This window comes from Onychostoma macrolepis, chromosome 01 (genome assembly GCF_012432095.1).
Source record: "Onychostoma macrolepis isolate SWU-2019 chromosome 01, ASM1243209v1, whole genome shotgun sequence".
Classification (NCBI taxonomy): Eukaryota; Metazoa; Chordata; class Actinopteri; order Cypriniformes; family Cyprinidae; genus Onychostoma; species Onychostoma macrolepis.
In genome coordinates, this window is record NC_081155.1 from 26,176,019 (window position 1) to 26,200,715 (window position 24,697).

Consider the following 24,697-nt stretch of genomic DNA (forward strand, 5'->3'; position numbering starts at 1 on the left):
TTTAAATGTAACCGATATTTTAATAATCTCACTTGCATGTTTACTACTAATGTAAACCTAAAATTGATTTTTAGATTTTTTTTATTATTATTATTTACACAGTATGGATGTAATAAAACAACATCCTGCATCTGTAATACATTTTTATAGGTTTATAATACGGATACCACTTTAAAGCAAAAAGGTCGATAACACTAAAACACCTTTTCTTGTTGAATCATTTTAATAAAACAGGGAATCACTGAGAACAAGAGTGCTGAGCCTGATCACAAATGTTTTAAAACAAAACTGAAAAACAAGGGGAACAGAAGTTAGATGCACATAACAAATAGTCATTTTAATGTACATCTTCAGTACCCATTGTATCTCCTATAAACATTCAGCAACCGTTGTTCACACATCTGACGTTACAAAAAAAAACTTCTCTAAAACAAATGTAAATGACAAAGTTCTTATGCAGTACATAGTTATCACACTTCTGGTTCAAAGTTCAAGGGTTGTGAAACCTTAGACAGCATCTCCACAGGCTAGTATGTCCAGTCTCTGTGGTTCTTCTGAGATTTAGGGCAGCAATCCTCCATCAGCACTGACTTAAACAGTTTCAGTATGTGAAATTAATGGGGTTGATGGTGATCTGAGATCAGTACTTTCAGACTGTACTCACTGAGCACAATCAGGAGACGCACAGCTCTGCTGGTGTGCTGAGCTGTTGGGCTGCAGGGGCTGAATCAGTCTTCTCCTGTCCACTGGACAGGCTGGAAGCCATTTTCTTTTTAAAGAGGCGTAAACTCAGTTGCACAAGTTCATTGTCCACCACTGGAGCGCTGGTGTAGATTTGCTTGGTTGTGCCCTGCATGATGAAGAACACAGAAGCATTAAACCAAATACTGAATCATGTACACCTTATGAAACTAATTTAAATGACATGAGTAAAAAAAAATAAAAAAAATACTTAAATATGCAACAGTCTAAGGACTGATACATTCTAGAGAAATATCACTCCTCGCGATTTTTTTCTCAATACAATTAATAGAAAAGGATGCAGTAAACTAATCAAAACTGATAGTAAAGAATTAGATAGTAAACATTAGAATTCTTTTTTTTTTTTAAATAAATGCAGTTATTTTGAACTTTCTATTCATCTAAAAAAAAAAACCTAAACATGAGTTAAATTTATAATTTCTACAAATATATGAAGCAGCACAACTGTTTTCAACAGTCATAATAAGAAATGTTTCTTGAACAGCAAATCATTGGGGATCATGCGATACTCAAGACTGGAGTAATGGCTGCTGAAAATTTAGCCTTGAATCACAGGAATAAATTACATTAAGTTGTTTTACATTGTAATATTTCACAATATTAGTGTTCTTACTGTATTTTTGAGTAAATAATTGCAGCCATGGTGAGCATAAAATATTTCTTTTAAAGGGGACATCAGATGCAAAATTCACTTTTACATGGTGTTTGAATATAAATGTGTCGGCAGCGTGTACACAACCAAAATACAATGATAAAAACCCGCCCTGAGTGAGCTGTCATTAGTCCACCATTGTTACGACGCCGGAGCAGGGACAGACAAGAATGGCTCCTAAGCGATTGAGGTGTTTTGTTTTTGGATGTAATAATGAACATAGCAGTCGTCATTTACTCCCGACATCTGAGCCGATGAAGACGCAGTGGATTACCTTTGTTTTTAAAGGGAATGCGCCCCTGATATACCTATGTTCGCACAAATCATTTGTGATCCAGCTTCACCTCTAGAAAAAGTGAGTATAAGGTTCTTTTATGAATCTTTGCAAATCGCCTTTCCTAATAGTATGCTTACTAAAGTTAATAGTCTCAGAGACCTGCTTGTCACCCCACGGAAGAGAGGGGCGGGGTGAGCAGTAGCTCATTAGCATTTAAAGGGACATGCACCAAAACTAGTCACGGTGAACAGAGCTGTTTTTGACAAGGTAAAAAGGGTGGGGTTTTTTTTACACTACCATTGAGAAATTTTAACCAAAGTATGTTACAGACTTATCATGAAGACCATAAAGAATCATATCAACTTGTGGAAAATGGGCATCTGATGTCCCCTTTAAATCTTACGATATATACACAGTTGGGGAAATAAGCATTCAACACATCAACATTTTTTAAATTAAACAGTTAAAAAATTTCCATGAAATTTTGACCAGACGCTGGTATTAACACAAGAAATCTACACCAATAAATAAATAACATTACAATCCATAAAAAACGTCATGTGTAGTAAAGTGAAATGAGACCGGAAAAAAAAAGTATTGAACACGTTGTTGAAATTGCATTCATTACTTAGTGTAAAAATCTTTATTTGCTATGACAGCTTCAAGACATTTTCTGTATGAACAAACCATAAATCATAAATATTCTGGGGGACCCTCTTGTGAATCTTGATCTTCAGTTTCTTCCACAAATATGCTCTATTGGGTTTAAATCTGGCGATTGCCTGGGTCACTCCACAAACTTTATTCTCTTCCTCTGGGACCAATTCAGAGTCTCCTTTGCATTAATTATGCATTATTTTGCATTTATTGTTTGTTTGGTTGTCCTGCTAGAAGGTCCATCCACATCTTATTCTCATCATCCTGATAGATGGCAACAGATTCATCTGAAGAATTTTCCAGTACATGGCTCCATTCAGCTTTACCTCAATAACATGGATTATGCCTGTACCATGTGGAGAGAAACAGCCCCATAGCATGATGCCTCCAACTCCAAACTTCACTGTTGGCATGGTATTTTTAGCCAACCAATTTCGGTACCACATGCTAATTAAAAAAATACACTATTTTTAATAAAGTCAAACAAAAATAAAATGTGCAAAAATCAATGCCATTCTTTATACTTATTTAAATTGTGTTTCAAGTTTTTCCGCAAAAAAAGTATGAAAAACAGTAAACAGTAAAGTTTCACCCAAATTTAATTTGTCTTTTAATTAATGAAATTTAAACACTTAATTTTTTTGGTAAATAAAGGGGATTTACTATTAAAATTTAAATATGGAAGAAATATTGTGTGATTATTCCTTTAAAAATAAATATAAATTTTTTTCAACAGTAGTCATAGTATCACATACATTCTACTAAATAATAGTAATATATTTCTGGCACAATGTCTTTAAAATAAACTTATTTTGACGGGTTGCCGTGAATACCTTTAAATTTCTGTGTATATGATATGACGCTGGTTTTACTCAATGAAACGGTAAAATGCTCATGAAGTGACTCTCAGAGCAGTTCTGGAGATGTTGTTTATGTATTTATGTCCTCATTGAGATGGCAGAAGCTGAAATCACCGCGAGCGTCACGCGCGCTTCAGTGTGTGTAGTAAAAAAAAAAAAGAAAAAAAAAAACGCGTCTCCGCCATTCATTCATTCACACAGAGACTCACAGAACATGCAAGATTCATATCTGAATCGACTTTTGCAGCTTAATATTTACAGATACTAATCCATGTCGCGATTTGATTTAAGTGTAATGACCTACTTTTGATTAATTCATCCAAACATTGACAAATTACGTGACATTCCGTGCTAAACTGTAAATTCCGTTTTTAAAACTGGATTCTGCGATTCCGTCCGCGATTTTTTTTGGTACCGATTGGTACCGAAGTACCAGGTCTTTTGACAACACTAGAGTGTTCAATACTTTTTTCCTGTGTCATTCCACTTTGTTACACATACATTTTCTTTTTTGGATTGTAGGGATTTAACGATTAACCGCGAGCTGGTTGAAAATCGATTCAAATCGGTTGAGATGCTAAACAAATCACGATTCAATTAGGGGTAGGAGTTTATATGAATGTATGTCTGAGGGGAACTTACTGTCTTTAGAAAAGTTTAGATGGTACTCTTTCTTTTCATCTTGCCTCTGTATAATGCATATTAAAAAAGTTAACAAGCGCAGCACTGCTTTGTTTACAGCGGAAACCAAGGAAACGCTTTAAGCGCCACCTGCTGGCAGAGAGTGAATCTGCGTCTCATTCAGCTCCTCTGCTGTTTCTGTTTTATGCAGATATTATGTATAGTTTCACAAAACTGAAGTCAGACCATTCTGTTTTTGCTTCAAATTTCTAAATTATACAATCTAATTTAGATTAAAAACTGCTCATGTTGCATGTATGCAGCATCTTTGTTTGGATCATGATTAAAATGCAGTGGTTGCCTCTAATTTTAAATGGAAAGAGCACAGACAGCCTTATTTTGTTTACATGAAGAGATTTCTTTAATTTGTGTTATTTATTTGATTTGGGGTTTATTTTAAAATGTCAATTTAGTTTTGTTATTTACATTTACATTATATTTACATTCTGTTATTTAGCGGACACTTTTATCCAAAGCAACTTACAAATGAGGACAATAGAAGCAATCAAAACCAACAAAAGAGCAATGATATGCAAGTGCTATATTAATATACTATAGTGTTATATTTCAATTTCACAAAGAAACGTGCAGCATTTTGTCCAAGCAATAATAAAAGGACACATTTAATTTATAATTTGTCTTAAATCTCATTTTGTAAAAAAACAATCGTGAATCGAATCGTGAAATCAAAATCGTGAATGGAATCGAATCGTGAGTTGAGTGAATCGTTACATACGTCATTAAAATGTCTTTATCTGTGTAGATTTCTTGTGTTAATACCAACATCTGGTAAAGATTTCTCAGGCAGCTTATCACATTCCAGAATAGAGCTACTATACAGTTTGGGAAAGCCAAGGTTAAACAAAAGAAGTGCCTGTGATTAAAGACCATAAAAGCACCTTGTCATTTTTTAGGAGCTGTCTGCGTATGGCAATGTCTCTGCGAGCACACAGCGCCTTGCAGCAAGGGCCCAGGCTCCTCAGTAGGTTGGCTCTCTCCATTCTCCTGTTGTATGCTGCCATGTTCAGAGCACCCAGATCATGTTCTAAGAGTTTATCAGCATCTATGGATAAATTAGAGATTCAAGTCACTTGTTAAATAATCATGTTTGTATAACTACAGTAATCACCAAAAAATAAATATTTTCTGAGGTAATCGATACATATGTAGACACTAATTTGTAACAAAATTTTGCTGAAAATGTTCTCACGTCTTGTGAAGTCAAAAGCTGTGACCGTAATAAACAAATCCATTATTAAGATGTTTTTAACTATAAACCATTGCCTTAGGCTAACATGAGTCCTTAATCTATGATACTGCTTCCTCCAGTGAAAAAGCCCATCCCCTGGTGTCCTCTCACTAGGGATGCACTATATTGGATTTTGCCGATATGCCGATATTTTTCAACTCATTTTGGCCGATACTGATATATTTCCTTTTGCTTGGAAACAACACCAAGGTCTCTCCTGTGCAGAAATTATAAGCAACATATTTTTAATTTTGGTTAGTTTTTAACAAGAACTTATTTATTAGAATTAAATAAAAAAATAATGAAGGTTTTTTTAACAGTACATTGAAGCTTTGAAAATGACTATAAATAAACTATCAATCGCTGCATTTTTCCCCCAAGAAAGATGCATTGTTAACCCTAACATTTTATTTTAAGATTTAACATTTGTAGATGGTCTAAAACAAAATAGTTGTAAAAATTCTGAAAATCTTTTAGAGCTCATGATTTGTATAAAAAATAAAACATATTACACAATGAATAAATCAGTATATATAAAATTATTTAATTTACAAGTGTCATGTTTGTGATTTTTTTTTCTTCATGTAAGCTATAGCTTCTGACCTTTAAATCAAAACATACTCATTATTTTATGACATCAATTACTGATTTATTTAATCAGAAAGACAGTCTAAATGTTATTTGTGTAGGCTATTTTACTTTTAATTGAATTTGAAGTAGGCCAGCAGCGCCCCCTACAGATTAAATCTATTAACCGAACGGGCGTTAGGACCCGGGGGAGGCTGTCACTGCTGCCGCTGCATGTGCTATTACTGTTTATACACAGAACACGTCATTCTGTAGGTGCAGTCACAGATTAAATGCAGCGATCCAAAACAGTCAATCTAATCATCATTCAGAGAAAACTTTGCTTCAAGAATGAGCCACACTGCTGATGTGATCACTAGCACACCCTGAGCACCCATTCCTCTTATTGGCAAGACATATTGGCATAATTTTTCATATCAGGCCAATGCCGATATTTACATTTAAAGCCATCATCGGCCGATTCCGATATTAGTCCGATAATATCGTGCATCCCTACCTCTCACATCAAAATCAACCCTCATATTTGTTTATAACTGTTTTGGTTTGTAAATGATGCTTTATCTGTGAGTTGTAATGCTAAAGTTCTCCAAATCTGTTCCCATGAATTAAACTCATCTACACCTTGGACAGCCTGAGGGTGAGTACACTTTCAGAAAAGTTTCATATTTGGGTGACCTGTTTGTTTCAAACTGGAGCATTCCTTCAAAGATAAATTTGCACATTTACCTTTAGGGTCTTCCAACTCTCTGGAACACACTTCTTTAACTCTAGCATGGAGCTGAGGCCCTGCCAAGCGTCTGGACACTCCTGCTCGTAGCAACACAGCCCCTGGGGTGAATCGGAGCAGCGCTGCTCCAGGAGTTCTAGGCTCCTGTTTTTGCTTGGGCATCAAACTGGACCAATCTACATCAATCACATCTAGAGGCCCTGAAACAGAACATGCAAAAGGCATATTATAAACAACTGGAATATGGGATAGAGGAATTTTAAGACTTGTGATTACGTTTCTGCTTATGTCTTTGTTAGTGTGTGTATTATTCTGTAAAAATGAATTTAATAGAATGTACAAAAAAAAAGTTACAAAGCCAGAGCTTTTTTTTTTTTGGTTTTGGCTAGAATGTCCACATTCATTGTTATAGTCACAGTGCAAACTTGATCATCGATTACATTTTTCAATATTTTTCATAAGGGCAGTATACAAATTTGAACACATGCTTTATGCAGACAACAATGCAAAACATGGCAAAGGGTGGCATATGCAAATTTGCTGCCTTTGTCACTGCAGACACAAGCGTTTGAAGTGTTATTGAGCTGATTTAACAATCCGTTTCAGGAATTACAAAAAAAAAAAAAAAGTTTTTTTTATTCCTATTCTGATTTTGTGAGACAATGGTGGGTAGACCTCAGCCCATCTAGATGGGTCAGGAGTAGGGGTGTAACAATTCATCGATACGATGCCACGCGTAAAATATCATTATCTGTAGTATACCTTTATTTTGGCACTGTCCACATTTTCACATAATGTCCGTCTATGCATTACCGCCAACGTGTGCATTCTCGTTCAAACTCACGTATCAGGACTTGATATAAGGACTGCCCGAAGGCACAAGGTGAGCATAAAAAGACGCTCGGGATTGTTGGCGGAACAGTCGAGCGTTGTGTGAGAAGTTTTCTGTGCACACATCTGAAGCGCACGCACACAGACAGCCGCGCAAATGCAAAATTGAGCTCTCTTCCGCTTTTTTGTGCATGGGTGAATAAATACAGACAAAATTACATCAAAATGCGCGTTTTGGCGAATATCCTAGTAAACACAGTCGGTTAGGCATAAGTCTTTACGTAAACAGTTGAGAAAGAAAATGCACATTTTAAATCTGTGCTTTCTTTCTTAAAGTGAAAGCAAACTAATAATAAATCTAATGCTGTCAAAAGAAAACTACAAGTGCTCACTCCTCCTGACTAAATAACCTTTGTAGCATCAAAAATTATTAATCTATATTTAATTTATACAGTGAAGACTATGCAGTTATTTTACATTTGATTATTACATTTCTGTAGCGTACCTGAAAATGTATTTTAGACTGAGCTGAAGAACCTGAAAAGCACTGTTTATTGAACTTGTGTCTTTGTTCTATTGTATTTATTTTCTGCTATTACTTGTAATTTGGTTATCTGTAGAAAATATTTTTTAGCACTGAGCCCATAGTAGCAGCCAGAATTATTTTTCCAATTGGTTATTTCCTTTATTATTTAAAAAATAAATGTAGGCCTATTTATTTATTTTTTGTTGTGAATGTCCCAATTGAGGTACAGGATGTGAAAAGTTCAGATTTATGTTCATGTTATATATTTTAGTTGCATTTGTGAGTTAATAAAAATGTAGATGGTTGTTTAAAATAGGTATATAATATCAATATATCGATCGATATACTCCTGTATCATATCGAATCCTATCGTAGAATTATTTGAGGTATCTGCAAATATCGAATCGCTGGGTATGAGAATCGATATCATATCGTATCATGATGAACCATCCGATTTACACCCATAGTCAGGAGCTATACTCCCCCAGAAGAACATTTTGTACATTTTAAAATCAAATGCATCAATCTTGTGCACTGTGATTAGCAAAGTTAGGAAATCCAAATGAAGAGCTTTTGAATAGAGAAGTCTTTCCATTGACTTAAAAGTGGAATTAGTTGTCATAGTGTCTCAGTCCACATTGTTGCTGCTATTAAAATAAGAAAAAAAAGAATATTTCATGGGAAGTATATTAATTATTTTACAGTGGTAAAATTACAATACGCATGTTTTTCTTCACATGAAATCTGAAAGCTTTTGTTTTGGTGTAAAACTGCCCTTAAAGTTTCTCTGACAACAGGTTTACAAACGCTTCTCATCACAAATTTAGCAACAAGCTTTTGCAAATATTGCTAGCTTGAAAGTACCTGGTGCACGTTGCGTTCATAAAAGCGTGTTAAACCGACAGCTCATGCAGAGAGATGGAGTTCACTGTATTTACTGCTCAACTGACTATATATTTAAATCGCAGCCTTTTTAATAAAGCAGTTTTATAAGTGCTCCAAGCCAAATCAAGATTGCAATTTTAGTTTGATTGACTGTTTTACACCATTGCTTTGGCAAAACATCTAAGTAACAGATCCTATGTTATTATAAGAAGTGAAATTGTGGTGGGACAAATCAAACTGTGGCAGGCCGTTTTGATTGTGGTTCAAGTGTGTCTTCATGGGATCCTGTTTTAAATAGTGTTACGTACCAGAAATCTTTTCATCATCTTGCTGTTCGTCCCTCTTTTGACTGTCAGCCAGAATCTCGTCCAGTTCATCATCACTGATTGGCTCATACTCCTCACCACCTGAGACAGCAGACTGCGCATCATCCCCCTTTCCATCCTCCTCTTCTGAGAGATAGGACACACAGTAAATTTAAACAAGATCTTCTCACACATCAGGCAATAGTTTGAGAAATTGCGAGAGAAAAAAGTCCTACCATCAAGACTATCCATTTTCGGTTCAGATGCTTCCCCTTGCAGTTGTGGGTTGTCTGTTGGCTTATCTACATCCATGAGGGCTTCTCTGGGCAACAGAGGCTCATACTCTCCCCTCTCCATCTTAGTTTCAGATCTGCTCTTTGGTTCCCTGTGAGCCTGAAGGTCAAATGGAAGCATCCTTTCCCGTTCACGCTCACGGTCCCTTTCACCACGCTCACGATCCATTCGCTCGTGTGCCAGCAGCCCTTCAGGTAAGAGTCGTTCCCTTTCACGCATCTCCCGCAAATCTCTCTCTCTAATTGGTTCACGGTTGCCACGGAGGAGGGGCTCTCTGCCCCGCCCACCCCACTCACGAGGTTCTGGTTCCCAGTCTCGCTGTTGGGTTTGTTGATTTTGCATCTGACGGTGATCCTTTTTCTCACGCTCTCGATCCAACTGATCACGCTCTCGTTCCCGGTCACGCTCGCGGCTGTCGTAGGAGCCGGCTCTGGAGCGAGCCTGACGCTCAGACTCTGGTGAACTACGACGGGAACTGTGACTCCGGGAGTCCTGCCGGTCTGTGGAAGCCAATAAAAGTTTAAGTTATAGAGAATTCAAAACTTGAACATTACAAGATACAAAAAAAGTGACAATAGCCCCTTTCGCACCGCTTTAGTTCCAGAACTAAAAGTACAGTACTAAAGTACTGGGACGATTTTGCGCTAACTATTTCCCAGTACCATTTAAAGGGTTGCATTCGCACCGACAGTAGGTACTAAGAAGTGACGTAAGCCGGTCGACAGCGACGTCATTTGTGCACGGCGTTCAACAACGAAAACAATTAAAGAAGAACAACGTTAACAACAGGAGGATGGAGGACGCTGTGATGGGAGCTGTGTTGTTGTGTCTTGCGGGGTTCACAATAATGGACATGGAATGTCGACGTAACTTATACGTCAAGCGATTGAAAGATCGGAAAGGAGTTCAAAAGTGCCTGCACTTCAGCGTCCGTCCATCTATCACTGTTCTCCATTCTTGCGAAATATAAGTTGATGCTATGTAACACAGTATGTGTTTACACAGCGTTTTAAATCATGGCGGATGAGGGCGTTTTCGTAAGCGTTTAGCCAATCAGCGTACACTTACGTCACGATAGTTCCTATGGAACTGTTTTAGACCCTACTCTGAAGTAGGAGCTAATTAGTTCCTCCAAACAGAGTTCCGGGAACTAAAACAGTTCCTAGTTCCCGCGGTGCGAACACGCCAAAAAGTGGGTAGTTCCACAATTAGTTCGGGTACTATGGAAAGGTTCCTGCGGTGCGAAAGGGCCTATTAACAACTGCTTAGGAATTATTCAACACATCATCCAGAGCACCAGAGTAAAGATACACAAATATATATTTAATGGGCTTAATGCATTTTGCGTTCACATTGCATTTTGAATCTTTTTTTTTTTTTGTCTTGGGTGTTTCCATGAGTACACATCTTAATGTTTAAGCATATAATGATATTCTAGGGAATTGTGTGCTTCTAATTTTATAGCAACAGTTTGGACAGGACCCTTTTCTATTCTAACATGACAATGTCTCTGTGTATAAAGCAAGGTTCAAAAAGAAATGATTGATTCAGTCAGTGTGGTCTGCAGAAAGCCAAGTCCTAATCCCAGCTGAACACCTCTGGTGTGACTTTAAATGCAGACCTTGAGCCAAAAACTCTTTACCAAACACTTGTGTGATACTTGTACATACACTATATGGACAAAAGTATTGGGACACCCCCTTCTTTAGAACAGAAAAAGGCACTTCCAAAACTGTGGCAACAAAGATGGAAACATAATTCATGTATTTAAAAATTGTACTTCCATCTCTGTTGCAACAGTTTTGGGAGTGTCTAAAATGACTGTACCCATATGTACAAGTACAGCATTATTATTATTAGTTCTTATATAAACCATTAAACTTAAAAGTAATATAAAATAATATATTTCTCAACAATACTAACAAAGTTTCTTTGAAACTCCAAGCTTTTAAGAGGGGTCTCACCTGAGGAAGTACTTCGACTGGGTTCTCCTCTCCGGAGCTGATCAATCCTCGACTTCCTCTCTCCTCCCATCTGTTCACTGGCCGCTGCCCTGTCCCTCTCCCTCTCTCGTTCCCTCTCTCTATCCCGTTCCCTCTCTCGCTCACGCTCTCTCTCCCGAGAATTGCCACCTTGCATGAGTCCTCTGCGGGACCTGAGTCCCTGAGGGCCTTCATCACGGTGGGCCGACTCATTGGAGGGTGAGCGTAGTCTTCTCGAAGAAGCGCGGCTTTGGTTGCTGCCCATGCTACTGCTGCGCTGCTGCTGCATGTCTGCTTGCTGTGGTTTACGCAGCATGTGTTGCGGCAGTAACGGTTGTAAAGGAAGAGACTGTATAAGCATTGGAGGGTCAGGGAGCAGGGGGGCGATGGGGGGGTCTGTACGGTCCCGACCTCCACCACGTGCACCCCTTCTAGGGGCACGTTCAGAGGGAAGCAGCCGCTCTGGAGGCCTATCGGATGGCAGGGAGGCAGAGGAGGTCTCGCCTCGCTCTGGTACATCCTCATCAGACCAGTCACTGAAGTTGGCATCAATTTTAGCAGAGAGGGAACTCTGTCCAGCTGTTAAAGCCCTCTGGGAGGGAAGGTCATCCTTGTTGATTGGGGGAGGTGTACGTGGGCCTCGTCGCCTCTTGCTGAGGGGAAGCTGGGCGACCAGCTCGTCCTCAGAAACATCCGACTCAGGACCTCGTGAGCGCTTGCGCTTCCTTTCTAAGGCTTTCTTCTTGGCCGTCTTGCGAGGTGAGAGGAGAGCCTGGGGGGCTTCAGCTACAGAGGAGGACGATGGGGTTCAGGGTTACTACGGTCCCCTCCGCCAGATTCCTCCTCTTTACGGTTCTTCTTCAGATTTTTCTTCTGAGATTTAGTCTTTTTCTTCCCCTCTTCATGAACAGCTGATAAAGAGTCTCTGTCCTCTATGGAAGGAGGAGGAGGAGGAGGAGGAAGAGGAGGAGGAGGAGGAGTGAGGGCGGCAGTAGGGAGGTCCCTCTGCTCTTTTCCTCTTCTGGAGTCAGAAATGCCCGGAGCAGAAATATCTGGAGCGTGTTCTACACGTCGCTCTGCTCCTCTTCCTGCTGCTCTCTCTCCGCGGGAATCCACCTCCTCGTGTCGGCCACGGCTTTCTTTTTTATCCCCACGGCGGTCATCATCTTTCCAGCGGTTGTGTTTATCATCAGTAAAGGAGCGGACAGGTGAGCGGGCCGTCTCTAGAGGACGAACCACTTGACTCAGCAGTCGGTGCTTTTCACCTGAAACAAAACCATACATGTTACATCCAAATATTCTGCAAATGTGCACAATAGATCTATGAGGAGTGCTACTAAGTGTAAACATAACCTTGCACTTGCTCAGCTGAACTCCTACCTTTCTCCTCAGTGCTGTTGTAACCATCACTTTCTGCAGGGCTCACATCTCGCACTCTTTTAGGAGATGGCCGTGGACTGGGAGTGTTCTCAGCACGATGTCTCTTACGACTGCAAACAAAGCAAAAGGCAAACATTGTTGAACACCTGAGAAAACTTCTAATGTCAAACTGTTTATAACATACACTAGCATTCAAAATTTCTGGTCTAGGGTTGGGGCGATGTCTACAAAATTGGCATCAGACGATGTCTATAGTGAAACATCGCGATGGACAATGCCGGCTCAACATCATGATGTCAATCAGCCATCGGCGATGGACAATGTCATCGTCTATCAGCCCAACTCTATTCTGGTCTGTAAAATTTCTTAATGGTTTTGAAAGAAGTATCTAGTACTTGTCCAGGCTGCATTTATGTGATCAAAAATACAGTAAAAACAGTAATATTGAGAAATATTACAATTTAAAATACCTTTTCTATGCAAATGTGTGTTACTCCTGTGATGTGAAGCTGAATTTTAACTGGTGTCACATGTTCCTTTAGAAATCATTCTAATATGCTGATTTGCTGCTAAAGAAACATTTCTTACTATCAATGTTGAAAATAGCTGTGCTGCTTCATGTTTTTGTGGAAAATTTATTTTATTTTTTTTAGGAATCTTTGATGAATAAAATTTTTAAAGAACAGCATTTATTTGAAATAACAAATGTCCCCCCACCCCTCCTCAAATTATCCCTCACCTCCCAAAGTTTTGAACAGCAGTGTAAATGTACTGCCAGCTGAACAATATCATGAAATATCCTGCATTATTAGGTGATTCAGATTTCAGATCTTCTAGCTTTTAATCTATGGGTATACATCTAGATCTCTACCACCATATATATTAAAATTAATACTGAAGTCCATAGAACAATATTTTATACACTCTACAGCTAAGCTGCAAGAAGGCACTGGTGTTTAAAACATTTAATTTACTGGTCCCAGTTGATATTGGATACATAACTCTGATACTGGAAATTTAAGTTTTGCATGCTTAGTATGTCCCATAGTTTAACATTTAATTTAACTTTGCAGTCAATTGCTCAGTGCTTTAAAGTTATTCTTTAAAAAGAGTAATGTCACTATTGCCAACAGTACATTGAAATGCTGTGATGAAGTTGCAGAATTTACAATGACTGATTTTAGTTTTTGTGTTTTATTTTTTAATGTACTCAAAATAGACAAATTTAAAAAGGCCAATAACGTGAAAAATAATTATTGGCCAATCTTTATCAGACAGATAAAACCTTAGCATGGAAAAAAAGAAAGACTGTAAAGTGATAAAGTAGCACCAGTATGTTTCCATTGACAAATTTCCATGGACCTTTATACAATTATATGGTTGCCTGATTCCAGAGAGATTGTCCGTAAAAATGACCAATAACACTGGAGCACTTACGTGTTCTTTCTCTCTTCATGAACATCTCGAGTGGAGCGGTCATCTCTCGAATCATCTCTTCTTTCCCGCCTCTCTTCCCTCCCTTTTTCTCTCTCATCCCACTCCCTCTGCCGTTCTCTCTCTCTTTGCTCCCTTTCCCGTTCCCTCTCCTTCCTCTCTCGTTCCCTTTCTTTCTCCCGCTCTTCTCGCTCTCTTTCCCGCTCCTCTCTTTCTCTTTCCCTTTCACGCTCTCTTTCTCTCTCCTCCCTCTCCCTCTCTCGCTCTCTTTCCCTCTCTCTCTCCCGCTCCCTCTCCCTGGTTCTTTCACGCTCTCTTTCAGCCTCTCTTTCCCGTTCTTTCTCCCTCTCTCTCTCCTTCTCTCTTTCCCGTTCCCTCTCTCTTTCTCTATCCCTGTCCTTCTCTCTCTCGCGGGTGCGGTCATCTCTTCGGTCATCTCCTCGATCATTCCTTCGATCATCTCTCCTCTCTTCACGATCAGGGTCCTCACTGCGGTTTTGCTGGCGGACAGGAGAAGGCACTCTTTGTTCTGTTGAACAAAAACAATTCAATAACACTAAAAATTGCTCTCTATGTCCTGTGATGTGAAACAAATTGTTCACACACCGTTTTAAGTTTCCTGAAGTGAAACAACAAATTTCTGTCTGTTTCTTAGACAAAGCTACTGAATGGCTTCAGAAGACTTGAACTATCACAAACAAGTCATAGTGTTTGTCAAAAAGTCAAAAATACTATTTTTATACTTTGTCTCTTTTTTGTCATTTTAGGAGCTTGACAGACAAACTGTCTTCCTATACTTGGAGCTACATGAGCATTTCTCACAAATCTCCTTTAGAACCACATACAGGTTTGAAGCCAATGGAAGAGATTCTTCAGTATGCTGAAAAAACTGCTTTTGTGAGGAAACAGTATACTGACCAATCTTCAACATGTTTGTCACTAAAAATCATTTGAAATTGATCAGTTTTTGGAGTTTACACACACACACACACACACACACACACAAAAAAAGTGTTTTGTGAGAAGTCAGACAATTGACCTTACGATAAATAATTGACAGCCCAAACAGCCAATCAAATTGCTGTGCTGTTGCTATCTGCCATTTTGTCTTTCAAGTTTTAAAGCTTACCGGACACAAATCCCTTTTTTCTGCAAGATTACTTTACTATGGTGAAAAGGTGTATGCAATTTGGATATGTAATTTCATTCACTACATTCCAGATATCTTATACAAAAACAAAAGATTATATTAATGATGTTTGTGTGTGTTTGGGCAGTTTTCATTAACACTAGATCCAATTTAGGAGATTACATGGAGTTTTATATGGCAGTATGCCTCATCGTCAGAATATCTGAAGAGGAAATTTGGTTTATTTTCTCTGTAAAGCTCTATCTGCCATTAGAGTGAACATCTGTGTACGAAATGCCAAAAAGGCTTCATCCAAGATATGTGCGTCTGTAAATTTCATCTTATTTTTAATCTGACACATGACGCATGCTGAACAGACAGATCTGTTGTGAACATCTCTGTGCTCTATTTTGTAGTATCCATGAACGGTGATTGACTGTCATACTCCGTCATCTCTGACAGTAATTTAATGGCATCAAGGCTATAACATGATTGGTTATTGGCACAGGTGATCCAAGTTGAGGGTTACTCTGGAGCTACTGAGGTTGCCATCTCCCAATAATAAGAACATCTCTTGCTTATCAGTCACCTCTTTCTCTGTTGTCACGGCGTTCTCTCTCTGCATGTCCTCCCCGTCGTTCATCTCTGGGCTGTTCCCCTCTCTGTCTGTCATTATCATAGCGATCACGATCAGTGTTTCTCTCTGAGCTCCTCTCTCTCAGACCACTGCTGCGGGACTCCCAGCTGTCATGACCACTAGCACTGCTAGTGTCCGCCTGTGATGCTCTACCACCACGAGCAGAACCTGAAACACAAAATTCATCACAATCCAGTTTTAAAATTCACAAAATTTCAAATGAATGTTTCAAGCTCTTATGTTATTGCAATCCTCCTAAAATGCAATTAATAAAGGTTATATTTTATGAAAAGTACACTTCTCTAGCTTTTTATGCTTTAAAGTGGTATTTTTGATGTTCTGAATTCTTCAAACAGCAAAAGTAAATCAGCAACAGATAGTGCTGATCAAACGCAAGTTCTTTTTATATGCTTTTGTACAGTTATGGCCACTAATTCTAATTCCCTACACTGCATTTGTAGTGACCTTCATTGGCCAAAAAAAAAAAAATGAAAACACAAACTAAAAGTTAAAGATAAATTTGACTGATATCATTATTCCTCTATTTTCCATAGATAATCGCATTAATATTGTTACTGTGAATTTGTTTGACCATGAGCAGTGAAATTTTTATAATATAAGCCCCTTTCGCACCGCTTTAGTTCCAGAACTAAAAGTACAGTACTAAAGTACTGGGACGATTTTGCGCAAACTATTTCCCAGTACCATTTAAAGGGTTGCATTCGCACCGACAGTAGGTACTAAGAAGTGACGTAAGTCGGTCAACAGCGACGTCATTTGTGCGTGGCGTTCAACAACGTAAACAAAGAAGAACAACGTTAACAACAGGAGGATGGAGGACGCTGTGATGGGAGCTGTGTTGTTGTGTCTTGCGGGGTTCACAATAATGGACATGGAATGTCGACGTAACTTATACGTCAAGCGATTGAAAGATCGGAAAGGAGTTCAAAATGTTAAAAAGTGCCTGCACTTCAGCGTCCGTCCATCTATCGCTGTTCTCCATTCTTGCGAAATATAAGTTGATGCTATGTTTACACAGTATGTGTTTACACGGCGTTTTAAATCATGGCGGGTGAGGGCGTTTTCGTACGCGTTTAGCCAATCAGCGTACTCTGAAGTAGGAGCTAATTAGTTCCTCCAAACGGAGTTCCGGGAACTAAAACAGTTCCTAGTTCCCGCGGTGCGAACACGCCAAAAAGTGGGTAGTTCCACAATTAGTTCGGGTACTATGGAAAGGTTCCTGCGGTGCGAAAGGGCCTATTGTGATAGCCTTTTTTAGATGTAGCTGACAAAGAATATGGCTCATTGTTATCTTCTCACCTTTCTCTGTGGCATCCCCACGGCCCCTTCCTCTGCCAGTTCTCTCAGCTCGAGATTCGTTCCTGTTGTCCACTCTACTGTCATTTCTCAATTCCTCCCTTCCATGCCCTCTTCCATAATTCCTTTCCTCCTGGGCTGTCATTTCCTCCTTTCTATGGGTTTCATTTCGTTCTCTCTCTCTTTCCCTCTCTCTTTCTCTCTCCCGGTCCCGGTCTCTCTCTCTGTGCTCCAGAGATTCTCGTCCTGAGCGCTCTCGTGTTTCTCCTGCACGGGTATCCCGAGTGTCTTTGACCTCCCCGCGGTGCTGGCGCTCTTCCCGGACATCTCTTCTATCCCGTTCACCACGCCGGTCTCGGCCATCCCTGGCATCACGGTCATCTCGAGAAGAGCTCTGCTCGATCTCATAGTCCCGCTCGTCACGGCTGCTGTCTTTCTCATGCTTTCCGCGGCTCTCTAAAGACAGAAAGGAAATTAAGTGAGCAGGAGATCTAAAAGGCTGTCAATGACTAAATTATTCAGTAGCTGCACATGGCCATACAGGACTACATGACAAAAAAAAAAAAAGTTTAGCTGTTAAGCTGTGTAATGCCCAAAGTATACTTCACTTTTTACGTGTACGTGAGGGTCAGTGTACAATTTGTTTTGCACTAATCAGTTGTTCCACAAGGTGGAAATACTGTGCCGGGCTGTTGTTTCACAGTAGAAAAAAAAAACTAAAGATACGAAACAACAACAAGAAGTGTCGACCGCCCACATTCGCACATCAAATGGAGGATACTTTGAAAGGCTACGAATTCACTAGCGTACGCGTACCAAAACTTGGGGCTTAATTGTTCCAACATGTCACCTAAACCAGAGTTCTTCAACCCTATTCCTGGGGACCCACTGAGTAGGACACGTCCCTCTTGATATTTAGAAATGACCAAATTGTTGAACCCAGTTTAAGAAGGCCAATCAAATCAAAGAAGTTGGGCTTTACCGATCACTGATACCGAACACAAATTCTAGAACAACACTTCATTTTTCTAAATAATTAAAAGTTTGAAGTAACTAAATATCTGACAACAGAAATGTTAAACTTCTTACTGTTTTTCTTTTGTCTTCATTTCCTTAAATTCATTTAAGTTCTTTATTTAAAGAAAAAAAACTTGTTCCCCACACCATGTTCAAGACATGGTTATAGCCCCCCTCAGTAATTAATCTGTGATGTTTGTCTCTCACCGTCTCTGCGCTCATGCCGTCTCTCTTGCAGTGCAGGACTCCTGTCCCGCTCTGATCTCCCCCTCTCCCTCTCTCTGCCCTGGGAGCGGTGACGGGCATTGGGGCTGGACCTGCGAGGAGCAGGTGTTGGTGAAGGGTCTCTCTGCGGGGTGAGCGGAGAGCGGGAGCGGCGTGAGGACTGAGTGGGAGGTGGTGAGGATGAAGATGGAGGAGGAAGATCTCGGTAAAGAGGAGAGATAGAGCCCCGTCTGTGGCGAGGAGATGGGGAGTGTCTCTGGGCCGAGGAGCCAGAGCGTGAAGATGGGGAGTGGTGCTGTCGGGAGGGAGGGGAGGGGCTGCGGCGGTGACGGGGTGGAGTTCTAGACCTGAGAAAGGAAAACACGCAAGATGAAGATAAAACCGATAGTTCCCCTTACAATTTCTCTGAAACAAACTACTAGGGATGTAACGAATCACTCAACTCACGATTCGATTTGCGATTTTGATTTCACGATTCGATTCGATTCACGATTCATGATTTTTTTTAAGAAAATGAGATTTAAGACAAATTATAAATTAAATATGTTCTTTTATTATTGCTTGGACAAAATGCTGCACGTTTCTTTGTGAAATTGAAATATAACACTATAATAATATACTAATATAGCACTTGCATATTATTGCTCTTTTGTTGGTTTTGATTGCTTCTATTGTCCTCATTTGTAAGTCACTTTGGATAAAAGCGTCTGCTAAATAACAAAATGTAAATATAATGTAAATGTAAATAACAACTAAACTGAAATTTTAAAACAAGCCCCAAATCAAATAAATAAGTAACATAAATAAAAGAAATCTCTTCATAAAAACTAAATAAGGCTTTGTCTGTGCTCTTTCCATTTAAAATTAGAGGCAACCACTGCATTTTAATCATGATCCAAACAAAGATGCTGCATACATGCAGCAGGAGTGGTTTTTAACCTAAATTAGACTGTATCATTTCGAAATTTGAAGCAAAAACAGAATGGTATGACTTCAGTTTTGTGAAATTATACATAGAAACAGCAGAGGAGCTGAATGAGACACAGATTCACTCTCTGCCAGCAGGTGGCGCTTTAAGCGTTTCCTTGGTTTCCGCTGTAAACAAAGCAGTGCTGCACTTATGAACTTTAATATGCATTATACAGAGGCAAGATGAGAAGAAAAATACCATCTAAACTTTTCTAAAGACAGTAAGTTCCCCTCAGACATACATTCATATAAACTACCCTAATTGAATAGCGATTTGTTTCACATCTCAACCGATTTGAATCGTCACATATTTGAATCGATTTTCAACCGGCTCGCGGTTAATCGTTACATCCCTACAAACTACTGATGCAAGTTAAATGTCAGGATACGCATTCGACTGATATCTGTAAGGTCACATGATTTTTCAGAAATCATTCTAATATTTGATGAATAGAATGTTCAAAAGAATAATTTTTTGTAACAAATGTAAAAGAACAAAGAAATTGTTGTTTAAGCATTTTCTCAAATAAAAAAAGGGTGGATGTGTTAAATGAGTTACACATTTATAAGAAAAATATATAAGTTTGTTTTTTAAAAATGATTTGACCAATGATTTGGTCCTTTAACTTATATCAAATTCTTTCAAAACTCATGGATATCTCACAGATATGTCAAAAGTGACTTTGCCCTAATCTGTGAGATACTGGATCAACATATAATTATTTTAGCGCATCTCTTCTCACCTCTGCTGCGAGGACTGTTTTTGGGAAGTGGGTTTAGGGGAGGATGACCTCCTTCTGGCTGAGGGTGACTCTTCCCTTGAGGGTGGGGAAAGACTTCCAGAACGTTCCTCTGATGTTATTGAGCGTTTGGCTTTATGGGAACTGTCAGACCGGTCCCTATAATAAAGGAAAGGTTAAAAGATTATTATATTGTTTTATTTGTTTTCACATACACTGATAAAACAGGTATGATCAAATGTAAAAGGGCCAGCACCACCAATATTAGCAAATACAATACATTATGACAATAATCTATTAGTATTGTCGTGATTCCAAAATCTCAGTAGTCTCTGTATTTCAATAGTTTAATACCTTATGTTTTATGGACGTCTTTTGAAGGTGACTATACCTGCGTTTTTCCTTTTTCTCTTTGTGTTTCTCCGTATCTCGTCCTCGTTCTTTGCCTTCTTTAGGTTTGTCCTCACTTTTCTCCTTGTTCTTGTGTTTATTTTTGTGCTTCTTCCCAGTCACTGGGTTCTCCACAGGGACGGGTGGAGGAGGACTGGGTGTTCGTGGCCCTTTTCTTTTGCCATGGCCACTCTTAGATGACCTGGTCGAAAAATTAAAGAGAAGTCAAGTATTTAAATTGATAAACATCTGTTTAAACTAAATACTGATTTGCACTTTCCAACCTGCTGTCTGTTTCCTCTGCCCTGGTCTGGTCAGAAACTGGAGAGGAAATGACTGAGGAAGCAGAGGACTTCTTCTCTTTCTTACTGGAGTTCCCACCCTTCCCTGTTCTATGTTTGGGTGAGCTGGATTTACGGGACGAGGGTGAGCCCTTAGAACTGCTGCGCTCAGGAGAAGCCTAAAACAGATCAAGACCACACCAAAATAAATACCCAGAGATACCAGTCTGTATTAAAAGCCAACATAATACATAAAGTCTCAATTAATGTTCACTTTAGTATGTCTTTGTTAAAATAACCTACCCTGTCCTTTGAAGTATTACTGGTCCTGGTCTTAGGGACTGGGTCCTGTTGAGAACATACGTGTTAATAAATTCAGGATAACCAACATTCACTTTCTTTCAAAATTTGGAATTTACGCAGCAAAACCTATTATAATTTTATGCAACATACCTCTTTCTTGATGACAATCTCCTCTCTTTTGTCCATGTTCTCCTGTTCCAGCTTCATCAGCTCACGCTGAATCTTCTGTCTCTTCATCTCAAGAGATAACTCGTAATCGTAGTCACCGTTATCAGAATCTAGTAAAATCAATGACAAATATAAAACTGCTGGACTCAAACTGACAGGGAGACAACATAAGAAAGAGAGAGAGGAAAAGACTGTACTGCATTCAAAACCCAAACATCAATCATCCTTGTTTGCTTTTAAACACAAATTAAAAAGAATAGTTCACCCAAAAATAACAATTCCGTCATCATTTACTCACCTTCATGTAGTTCCAAATTCATAACTTTCATTCATCTTCAAAATGCAAATGAAGATATCTTTAATTTAGACTTATTTTACGCACAAGAATCAGCACGGTTCATTCTTGTGCATCAACCAAGTACGGTTAAGCTACCGTTTACCATATTTGATGTGCTCTATGTATGTGAGTTGATCAGTGTTTATATTTGAATAAAAGCCTAAATTTAACTTTTTCATATAAACTGATCATGTCTCATCAGAAGACTTGGATTTAACTAGGATTAACTTTTTAAAGCATCAAAGTTTTGGTGAAATGAACTTTCAGTGGAGGGCTAGAAATCTCACAGGTTTCATTAAAATAAATATTTCATTTGTGCTTTGAAGAATAACAACATTCTGGATTTGGAACAATATTAGGGTGAGTTATTAATGACAGAATTAAATTTTTTGGGTGAACTGCTCCTTTAAATGAGTTCTAATCACATACATCAATTTTATGGGTACTTTGGAGAATTGTTTACCTTCACGACTGGCTTCCCAATCTGCGGTCTCCTCCTCACTAGCTGGAGTGCGTTCCTTTGTGATTTTGATATCCTCTTTCTCTCTGTGTCTGCCTCGGGATGAATCTCGCTGCTAATGAGAAAAACAAATTTTTTCAATGTCAAAGAACTTCAAAATTTGATCAACAAAATGCGAAACTAATGAAATTTCAACTCCAAGCTGTTAAAGTGTCGTACTCTGGTTGTGGGTGATGTGGGCTCGTCTGTATCTCTTTTCTGTGTGTCACCATCTACATCCTGTCTCTTATTCTTCATCCTCTCCCGGAGATCCCCAGTGGGCCTCTCGGCTGACCTGCTCAGCAAACACACGTCGAAAGTCAAGAATTCAGCCAGGTACTGGAGCATGTACACTTATAAAACAGCATCTCTTCAATAGATTCGCACCTGCTGAATGTTCCAGAGAAGCCTTTTCCTCGTGATGGGGTTCCATGTGTGTATCGACACGTGTTACCGTAACTGCAGTTCCCAGTCTTTAACCAGTTTCTACAATGAGTCTGCAGGGAAGGCAAATGGGGGTCATTCTTTTTCACTCAAAACACTACACAAAAGCACTTTGACAAAAACAAAGTGAGCTACCTAGACACAGGTAATACAGTCTAGTTAGGAAGCACACTAGGTGACCATTATCCCTACCTCTGCTGCATTACTGGCCGTGCTGGGCCCGAGTCTCTCAAACACACTGGGCCTGCGGGAGGGGGTGGTCGTGCTACTGCTGCTGTCCGATATGGTCTTCGAATTCTCCACTGTAACCTTCCGCCTGATTTTGGACATTCTGCAGGGCTGCATTAGAAAAACAGCAAGCCACCAGCATTAGGAAGCTGAATGCAGTGTTGTGCTCATTTGAGTCAAAGTCAAGACCGAGACCAAAAGAGCACCGAGTTTGAGTCAAGACCAATTTCATTACAAGAACAAGAAAATATGGTATTGGACTCTGTCTCAACCAAGACACTTACATTTTTGTATTTGGCAGATGCATTGCATTAAGGCATATACATTTATATCTGACAATATGATATTGGACTTGGTCTCGACCTCAGCCTACAGCATAAAATACAGATTATGTATTTTATGTTCTTCAGTGAGTAGGTTTACACACTTTTCACCTGACCAATGAATGTCCATGATTTTCCAGCCATTCGTGATTACTACATATGTTTTTTTTTTTTAAATATTAGGCTATAAAGAGATTTCTGAGTAAGATTTATATCCAATAACTACAATTTAAAAAATACACAACAATATTCTACTTATTTGTGCACAAAAGTATCAAAAACAGCCTGATATTTATATGCAGCCCAATGGATGATTATGCAGTATATCCTCCATGCAGAGCTATTCACTACCACCACACAAATTATATTACATTTCCGTAACTTTTCAAAGAAGAAGAATAAAATAAATAAATAAATACTGTGTTCTACTTATTTCCTAGTTTCTCATGGCCGCGGGACCCCGAGCATTGTAAACATTAGCACAAGCACTACATTATTCACATTTGTACAAACGTGACTGTCTGCCCCTCTCTCTCTATAACGCACATTAACAGTATCACAGTTATAGCTACTAGTACGGCATATGAGATTTCACTAATAAAGGAGAATATTAATAATTTGCGTTTTTTAAGCTGTCATTAATTTGTAGAGAGCCGCGGTAAAGAGCGGTTCAAGTGCCGCGCGGCCTACACTGATAGCACAAGCCTCTATAAAGACCCCGCTGAAACTGCTGCTGAAGAAGCCGTGAACAAATACAAACGAGCGCTTTACCCGAATATGAATGATGCGTCAAGTCCAGTTTCACAGACTATTGGGGATAACCTCCTAATCACATGCAAAAATCTTGCAAAGCGGTCTTCCTCTTAGCCGCCGTCATGATGCTTGCGAGACAGCGCAAACTCCACACACATACATACAGCTTCCCGAAGCACTGAGGAGAGGAGGATTATGGGAAACTGGAGGTCTGGTCTTCAGATTGTTTTAAATATCTTGTTTGTCTAAAGATTCAATAAACTCTTAATAATAATAATAATAATAATAATTTTTCTGTTGTGATTATTGTTGTTATATTTGACTGTTATTTTCATATCAGGCATTAAAGGGTTAATGGTGGAAACAATTTGATTCTTTTAATAAAATTAAATATTTTCTTTGGAAATGCAGATTATTGAGCCCATCATTCTAAACTGAATGTATTTAAAATGGAATTGTCTCTGTGTTAGTCATCAATGATAAATAACATTACCGCCTAGTTTAGAAAGACTATTGTTTGTGAATGAAGAAATAAACATTGCCTTTACAGAAATTACTTTACAGATCTACACACAAAAAAAAAAAAGCCAAAAACATTAAACATCACTGAATCCACCTATTACAATGATGAAATTGGTTAAGATAACAATGGTTAAGAGATAGCTGGTTAAAATAATAGCTGGTTACTTACCACTTCTTAATCGTATATTTACATTTTTTACGTTCATTTTGGTGGCCACTCTTTTTTTGAGGTAGTGCTGGACTGACATCAGTTTATATCTACAGACTAAGGAATCATCAGTTAAATGAAGCTGATTATTTAAGGTATAAGGCTATATTCTACTAC

At 38.9% G+C, this 24,697-nt stretch overlaps 1 protein-coding gene across 1 annotated transcript; it reads right to left on the minus strand.

Moving 5' to 3' along the window:
* Nucleotides 1–204: 204 nt before the first annotated feature.
* On the minus strand, nucleotides 205–24,038 carry zc3h13 (zinc finger CCCH-type containing 13). The gene is given in 22 exon segments (XM_058758092.1): nucleotides 205–850; nucleotides 4,789–4,952; nucleotides 6,453–6,653; nucleotides 9,004–9,147; nucleotides 9,237–9,794; nucleotides 11,259–12,083; nucleotides 12,086–12,541; nucleotides 12,657–12,766; nucleotides 14,094–14,619; nucleotides 15,809–16,024; nucleotides 17,177–17,629; nucleotides 18,398–18,762; nucleotides 20,128–20,283; nucleotides 20,516–20,716; nucleotides 20,799–20,974; nucleotides 21,099–21,143; nucleotides 21,249–21,376; nucleotides 22,067–22,178; nucleotides 22,283–22,397; nucleotides 22,490–22,599; nucleotides 22,739–22,885; nucleotides 23,869–24,038. Coding segments are annotated over 21 exon segments (5,376 nt in total). The 5' UTR covers nucleotides 22,877–22,885; nucleotides 23,869–24,038; the 3' UTR covers nucleotides 205–673.
* Nucleotides 24,039–24,697: the final 659 nt, after the last annotated feature.